The sequence below is a fragment of the Miscanthus floridulus genome, chromosome 8, assembly GCF_019320115.1.
Source record: "Miscanthus floridulus cultivar M001 chromosome 8, ASM1932011v1, whole genome shotgun sequence".
NCBI classification, from domain to species: domain Eukaryota; kingdom Viridiplantae; phylum Streptophyta; class Magnoliopsida; order Poales; family Poaceae; genus Miscanthus; species Miscanthus floridulus.
Genome location: NC_089587.1, coordinates 42,551,746 through 42,560,071, shown reverse-complemented (window position 1 = coordinate 42,560,071; position 8,326 = coordinate 42,551,746). Strand labels below are relative to the sequence as shown.

Below are 8,326 nucleotides of genomic sequence, written 5' to 3'. Positions count from 1 at the left end.
CAGGATAGCCTCCATTTTCTGACAGTTCATCAAGATCCTCAACATCTCCATCTCGGCGCTGGAGCAGGTGGCGTCAGTGCCGGGCATGCACCACATACCATTCAATCAGATATTTTTATTCGCATTCACACACACTGCTATATCCCCACTACCCCAGCCAACTTTTTACGTGACGGCCAGAACCGTCAGGAAAAATAGTGTAAACCGTCGGGGATTGTTTTCCGTGACGGCAACCGTCAGGAATTGGCCGTCAGGGATTGACTGTCAGGGAAGGTGAAGTTTCCCTGACGGAAAACCGTCAGGGATGTTTTCCTGACGGCTGGGCCCATCAGGGAAGGTCTCTCGCGACGGTTCATGGGCAGACCGTCAGGAAATGTTTCCTGTCGGGTACTAAACCGTCAGGGAAGGTTTAAACTTTCCGTGACGGTTGTCTAACCGTCAGGAATTTCTCAAACTTTCTCTGTCACCCATCAAACCGTCAGGGAAACCTTTTTCCCTTCCTCTCGGTTACCTACCGTCAGGAAAGGTTTTGTCTACTCCTGACGGTATAGCTTTGACAGGAATTCATTTTTCCCAAAATACAGCTTATTAGAGCCATTAAAAATACTTTCAACAGCAACTAATTGCAGCAATATTACAAAGTCATTGAACCATTCATTTACATTACATTCCATGGTCTTCCAATATCATTCAAGTATTCACACGAACACTCAATCCAAAGCTGCATTGCACTTACTGCCTCCTACTTGGCCATCTAGTTAGGTACAGCTAGCATAATTTGAAGTACAGGATCAGCCACATGTTTAAATGGCAGTTTCATAACAGGAACCTATGAAGGCGATATATAGCTCCCAACCAAAATAGGCATCTAGCATCTATTACTTTAAGATGACATGCCATGACCCTTGAGGAGGCAATCTGCTAGTAGGTAGCTGCTATCTCACAACCAACATACCTCTGTTGCACAACATGTCCTTCAAACAGCATGCTGGTTGTTGCCTTGACCCTTGAGAAGGCAATCTGCTAGTAGCTAGTTGCTCTCTCAACCAAAAAATGCAGCTTTGGTGGCAATGTGCTGCTGTTTCTTCGCAAGCCTGCATGCTCTGAGTAGGCATTATGCAGCTGCTACTTCACAACTAGCACCCATGCTTTGAATAGCAACAAAATCCACTTTTGTTGCCCTTCTAACTTGCTGGTTGTTGCCAAAACCTGTAGTCTGATGAACAAAAGACTACGGCTCCAAAAAAATACTTCCTGCCATCACACAAATCAATGGCCATCGCTATTGTCCAGGTTGGCTGACGCATGAGAGGATCCATCTATAGCCCCTCCCTACATTCAAAATGAAAAAATTGGACCGTTCATGAGAATATGTAGACCAGATAAATTGTGGAAATGATTAACTTTGAAAGGAACATATCTATATGTGGACCAACATCAGGCACTATGAAAAGATGAAAGATGCTAAATGTTGCGGCTGCTGGTTCATGTTATTTGGAATGGCCAAGCAATACATCAGTTTCAGTAAGATAATAATTATTCTTCATATTGATCAATATCAGCCCCAGCCCCCAAGTTAGTGCAATGTCCATCAGCCCCAACCCCCAAGTGAGTGATAAGTGTAATGATCAGACTTGAGTAGCAGTAGTTCAGATATTACGTGCATGGCTGCTAGTAGACAATGTGATAACTTAATATGCATCAACACTTAAGATTTAATCTCACCATCTCATTTTCTTCTTCCTGCAGTAGTTGAGGTGGTATCTCTATCTGTACTTTGCTAACAATGAGCTGCAAGTGAAGAATTATTAGTATTGCAATCTGACCTTCAATTCCATTGCAGAGATAGTGTACCAGAATAGAATTGTACCTCAAGTAGACGAGCATTACGCTTCACATCTCGAGTCAATGCAGCATTTTGTTGAGCCAAGGCCATGTTTTGTTGAGTTAACTGACCAACGGTTGCAACTGAATGCTCATATCTTGCAAACAGATTCTGAAAAGCCCTTGAGGTTGTTGGCCTTGTCCCACTTGCCTTAGCAACATCAATTATCATAGCCTTCTTCACAGCACCATCTCCTATTGCAAGACGACCATGGGCCAAGCCACCACCAATCTTGTATGCAATATGACCATCAAAGGGTTGCTCTTGCCAGTTATCTGGGTATTTTTCTTGTAATGCCTCATTGTAGGCATCCTAAAAACAACACAAGTAGTTAGCCAGGAATTAAGAATGGAAAAGCACATAAGTATATAGAAATTCTGCTACATACAACAAGTTTCTTTGTCTGCTGAGGAATTGGCCCAGCATTCCCATTGGCATCACAATTTTTAACACCAGATCTCATGCAGCAGAAAGCATTTGTTACTGTGCCTTTCGTAGGTCCATACTTTGCTCCCTTCAAGGCATAAAAAGAAGTGATCAATGTTTTTTTGAGCATGAAATGGCAGGTGCTCTGCCTTTGCATTAAGTAGAGGTGAAAAGAACAGGTACAGATAAGTTTAAATGCTGGTTATACTTTCTAGCTATGTTCAAATGGGAGTGATCAATGTTAATGCCTAATAAATAATCAAAGTCATTCAGAAAGAAATTGCTTGTGATAAAGTAGATTACCAGAAATTGTTGAGTCTCAACTAATGGCCTAGAACCACCCCTATTTTGAGCGCCATCAGGATTTTTTTTCCGAGAATCTTGCCCAAGCTTCCTTTTCTTCAAGTATTCAGCAGAGCACCAATACTTGCAAAGGGACTCCCAGCATTCATCAGTGAACCAATCAGGCTTGCACTGCATGTACTCTTCAAAAGTAAGTAACTTAGAAGATGCAAATGCATCAGTCTTTGGGCTTTTAATGATCTCCCGATAGTAGTACTTGACAGCATCTGGACGAGCTTGGTACATCATATTCTTGCATTGATTGTGTGCATATTTCTCAAATACACGGTCTGCTTCGTCTTCAAGTTCTTCAGGAACTGAATATATGCTCTGCACAAGAAACAACCATCAAGCATAGTGCAGTGGACAGAACCTAATTCTTGTGCAACATGAAAGAAGTGCAATGGCAAAACTTAATTCTCACCCAAAACTCTTGTTTCACACGGTCAGCTGGTGTTTGACCATCATTCCTTACAATGTGCGAATAGTGGGACCATTTGCTTGCATGATATTTGAACTCACAACCATCTCTAGTAGTCCCTTTGATGATTGGGGGATATTCTTTCTTTAAAATCACTCCAAGGATGGGGCCTTTCTTCATTTTATCATCAATTGAGTAGTTAGCGTAGCGGAATTGGCTGCGTCAATCAGAAAAGTGAATCAAGGCAAAAAATGGATTAGCAAGTTCTAACAGTAGCATTGTCCACACTAGGGAGAAAAAAATAGTGGTCACATACTTGTCACCCTCAGGTATTAAGGCTATCTGACCATTGCGAGGCTTATGCGGTTTATTGCGGCCCCTTATCCTCTTTGCTTCGGGGGGCTGACTGTCCACGTCATTTGTGACGTCACTTGACCGTGGTCGCCTATCCGTCCGATGATTGAACGACTGCATCTCCTGCCACAAAAAAATGTTACAAAAAGAAGTACAAGCTGTAGAAAAACAAAAACTGCATACATAAGATACATAGCAACACAAATAAGATGCACATAAAGAAACTAAAACCGTCACATTCTCATACAAGATACATAGCATCACACATATAAGAAACATAGCAGGTACATGAGTCCAGATTTGGATAGAAATAGAAATTAAACAACAAGATACATGAGTCCAAATTTTAGATAGAAATAAGACTTAAACATTAGTACAATAATTTCAGAAATACAACAATCATTTTTAGAAATCCTCTTCTTCGTAGCAGTCTTCATCATAGGATTCAGCATCATCTTCGTCGCCTTCTTCATCACTTTCTAATATCTCTTCCTGCTCTGGAGCAACAGTTTGCTTCTCTAGCTGTTCCAATTCTTTTGGATCAGTTATTTCATCTGAGGCTAATGTGTCAATCAATTCAATGTCACCTAGATCGATCACAAATGTGCCTTCCAATCCATCCTCTTGGAAAAATGAGATGTCATTTGTTGGCCCTTCAGTTTCAATGGAATCATTGTTGATGTCGATTGGAGGCAAACGATCTCTTGGTGCCACATGGTACACTACCCACCAGTCTTTTAAACTAGGGTCGTCACTAGCATATGATAGATAATAAACCTGTGTAACTTGACTTGCCAACACAAACGGTTCAAAATTTTGAAGCCTAGAGCTATGCTTCACTTCCACCAGACCAAGATTTTCAGTTCGCTTAACACCCCTAGAAGTCGGATCAAACCAGCGGCAATAAAATAAAACTAGATCAAGTTGTTCCCTGCCTTCCCATGAAATTTTAATGATGTCTTCAATAACACCAAAGTACTCAAGAGCATTTCCATTGTCATCAGTACACGTCACACAAACACCACTATTGGTTGTAGCCAATCCTGCCCGCTTACTCTCATACTTCTCAGACCGAAACCTATATCCATTCACATCATAGCAACCATAGGAGGACACCCTTTTGCGAAACCCATATGAAATTTGACGCAACACATTGTGAACACTTGATCTGATTGCACACTGCAAACAGTTGCATTTCATTTATTAGTGTTTATTACGATTTAAATAGGAAAAAAAAACTTGCTAAAATTGAGTTGTGACATTACTATGTTTTTGAACCAATCAAAGAAATTGGGGCCTCTATTTCTGCCACGTGTGCCTTTCCAACCATTTAATCTTAAGTTACTAATATCCCGTGCACTTGGCTGTGAGCGACCCTTCCATTGTTCATTATCAAATTCTCTACAAGGACATATTTGACATTGTTACAGTACAAGTATCAATCAAAAAATAACTTTGAACCATATAAGTAGAAGGCATACTTGAAGAAACCAAAAATCTTCTTTTGCAGCAGATTAACCCCACGCCTAATATTAGCAGCATACCCATCTGGAAACTTGAGTTCTTGGAACCAATTTAGAATTTTGATCTTATCATCCTTATCTATACAGTATGGGGCCCTTGGTCTCTGCCACTTCCCATTCCTTTTATACAAATGAAGAGATGGACGGTCACAAAGCAGCTCTATGTCTTGTCTAGCTTTCACATTATCTTTAGTCTTATCTTTAATATCAAAACATGTGTTCCAAATAGCTTCAGCCACATTTTTTTCATTATGCATCACATCTATATTGTGACGAAGCAGTAATTTAGTAAAGTAAGGAAGCTGCCAAAGGCCACTTATATATTTCCAGTTGTGTTGTTTTCCATATTTGTCTGTATCATCGACCAGTCTGTATAGCTGATCCTTAACCTCCACTCCGGTTAAACTCCTAGGGGGTCCTTCATGTACTACCTTGCCCTTGCGAAACGCATTTGCTTCGTTTCGAAAGGGATGATCTATAGGAAGAAACCGCCTATGGCAGTCAAACCATGTAGCCTTAAGGCCTTTCTTTAATCGATATGCATTGCCCTCACACATGCATTGTGGACATGCAAAAATCCCATGGGTGCTCCATCCAGCAAACATGCCATATGCTGGAAAATCATGTATTGACCATAAGTATGATGCTCTCATAGTAAAGTGTCGCTTCACCGAAGCATCATATGTTTTTACCCCAGCCCATAAATTTAGCAATTCATCTATCATAGGTTGTAGCAATACACTTAGTTTGTTTCCAGGATGTTCTGGTCCAGGGATGACCATAGCAAGGAATATGTACTCAGGCTTCATGCAAACACCAGGAGGAAGATTATAGGGAACCCAAAAAACTGGCCAACAAGAGTAAGAAGCTGCATTCAATTTATATGGTGTGAATCCATCAGTTGCAAACCCAAGTCTTACGTTCCTAGCATCTTCTGCAAAATCTGGGAAATCATCATCAAATTGCTTCCATGCCTTGCCATGGCATGGATGCAACATTTTTGTAGACCTTGCGACATGATCTTCTTTGTGTGAACGCATTAGTTTTGCTGTGCCCTCATGTGCATATAATCTTTGTAACCTATCTGTAATAGGCAGGTAGCGCAACACTTTACGTGGAACCTTGTTTGATCCATCCTTATAGCGGGAGGTACCACATATGTCACACGTATCCTTATTCTTGTTATCTTTGTAGTATAGCATACAATTTTTTTCACAAACATCAATTTTATGGTATTGCATGCCAAGGCCCTCTAGCAGTTTTTTGGAACGATAGAAATCTTGGGGGATCTTAGAATTAGGGGGAAGGAGTTCATGCACAAGGCCCACATAATTATCATAACATGCTACTGACAGATTGTACTGTGATTTAATGGCCAATAGACGAGCAACAGTAGAGAGCCTAGAGTGCAAGGTTTGGTCATGTACTCGCTCATCTGCACTAACAGCCATTCTATAGAAAGCTTCAGCAAAACCAGTTGGTGTTTCCTCATCTAATGGTGGGTGCCCACCAGCTAAGTCAACAAGCATATCATCCATTCGATCCGTCTCACCAAATCCCTCAGGCTGTACCTCTAAACCAATCACATGTTCATGGTTTTCCCGCCTCTCTCCATGTGATGTCCAAGTTTGGTAATTTTCTTTGTACCCATTGTGGCACAAATGCAACTCTATCTTAGGCCTTTTATGCCTGAAATAATTCCGACACATGGCACAAGGGCACTTAATTGTATCAGACTCAACTAATTCAGGGATTGAGTAGGCACGATCCAAAAACTCATTTGTTTTCTCAACCCATTCATTCGTTGGCCTACCACGCTTCCAACCACTATACATCCAGCCATGATCTGCCATATCTTATCTGCAAACTTATGAGAAGTTTAGAACTACTAACCAGCTGCAAATCAAATTCTGTGCATACAATTCTGGAAGCAGTTGTGGAATGGCAACAAGAACAACCAATGAGATCAGCAGTCAGACACCTGTTAAACATCGAATGAAAATATCAGTCATTGCTAAACAAGAAATGTACAAAAAAAGTCAGTTTTTTAAATACTAATACAGTGCAGAATCAACAACATGATTTAACCCATTTTAAGAGATGGCTATAGAGAATGACAATGGAATTAAGGAGCGAAGAACTAACCAACCATTTCAAGCAAACCAGAGATATAATAAATAGAGCAAAATCCGGTCACAAGTCATATCACAACCACAATACAAAGGACGGAATCAATCAGATTAAATGACAATACAATTCTATTACCGTGCCAGTAAGAAAGTAGCAGACATGAACATAGGATAGTATACTGAAACGAAAACTACACTCCAAATGTTTTAACAATGCCAAAAAATTCAGATAAGTTATAGTACTATTGAGATTAAGGTTCATTGAAAGAAACGCTTACCACTAAATGGTAACTCCCAGTGTAGCCAGAAGCAAAATGGCAACAGCAATAGCCTCGAGTCAACTTACCTGTTACAAATTTACAACTTATGTATGTCCGACAAAACCAAAGAAGAAATACTGTATAGCATGAATCGATAAAAATCTGAGAGGATGAACTAACCAACTAGATCTTCACTGGACAATCACTAGCAGAAATTCCAGGTCGTCAATAGGTGCTTAAGAAAATGTCTCTCAGGCCATGATTCACCTCTCCCACTTCTGTACATGCACAGCACAATTTGCTTCAGGCCTAAAAAGAAAAGGAAGAAATCTCCACAAGCAGTTGGGGTGATAACAGAACTATCGTGAGTACCTGGAATCACAGAGCAAGGGGATGAACTTGGATTGTTGATGCAACTTATACCAGATCTGTGAGATTGAAGGCAGCCACCTTTTCCACCGTACACATACAAGCAAGAACGAATTTGCTTTAGTAAAAAAAAGGAAAATTCCATCGAACACATACAAGCAACAACAGAATTGGTGGTACCTCGTACCTGGCTTCTGGACGTCGTGGGGAACGGCGTCGGGGCTAGGGTATAGGGGCGGGGGCGACGAGTCCGGTGGCTGACAGCATGGCGGCGGGTGGCCGACGGCCGGCGGCCGGCGGCGCTAGGGTTTCTAGGCGCCGGGGCTAGGGAATAGGAGAAGCAGCGACTGTTCTGGTGGCTGAGGACGGCCGACGGCGGGCGGGCGGTGGCGGGCTGCCGGCGGCGGCGGCGGCGATGCTGGGCGCTGGGTGGGGAGAGGCAGGCGGCGTCGCTCGATGCGGCAGGCTGGATGCGGCGCGAGCAGGCTGGCGGAAAGGAACCCGAGGAAAATAGATTGGGGATGGAGCCGGTCACGCGGGGCTGTTGGCGCGGACTGGACGCGCGCATCGGAATTTTTTGTCAGAATCCCGCGCGCTCGATCTGCTCCTCTCTCTGT

The 8,326-nt window shown here is 42.1% G+C and overlaps 2 protein-coding genes across 2 annotated transcripts; both read right to left on the bottom strand.

Annotated features, from left to right (window-relative positions):
- Window positions 1–3,833: 3,833 nt before the first annotated feature.
- On the bottom strand, window positions 3,834–5,208 carry LOC136468948 (uncharacterized). Its single transcript, XM_066467337.1, has 3 exons — window positions 4,910–5,208; window positions 4,694–4,829; window positions 3,834–4,607 (listed from the first exon to the last, which is right to left on the bottom strand). Exons 1-3 carry the CDS (start codon window positions 5,206–5,208, stop codon window positions 3,834–3,836), a joined length of 1,209 nt encoding a protein of 402 aa, XP_066323434.1.
- LOC136468947 (uncharacterized) lies at window positions 5,208–6,804 on the bottom strand. Its single transcript, XM_066467336.1, has 2 exons — window positions 5,383–6,804; window positions 5,208–5,213 (listed from the first exon to the last, which is right to left on the bottom strand). Exons 1-2 carry the CDS (start codon window positions 6,802–6,804, stop codon window positions 5,208–5,210), a joined length of 1,428 nt encoding a protein of 475 aa, XP_066323433.1.
- Window positions 6,805–8,326: the final 1,522 nt, after the last annotated feature.

Coding starts and splice junctions, on each gene's coding strand:
- LOC136468948 (XM_066467337.1), bottom strand. CDS start 5,208: ATGCATAATGAAAAAAATGTGGCTGAAGCTATTTGGAACACATGTTTT. Junction 4,830..4,909: donor AAGATTTTTGGTTTCTTCAA/GTATGCCTTCTA, acceptor ATGTCCTTGTAG/AGAATTTGATAATGAACAAT. Junction 4,608..4,693: donor TTGATTGGTTCAAAAACATA/GTAATGTCACAA, acceptor AACTGTTTGCAG/TGTGCAATCAGATCAAGTGT.
- LOC136468947 (XM_066467336.1), bottom strand. CDS start 6,804: ATGGCAGATCATGGCTGGATGTATAGTGGTTGGAAGCGTGGTAGGCCA.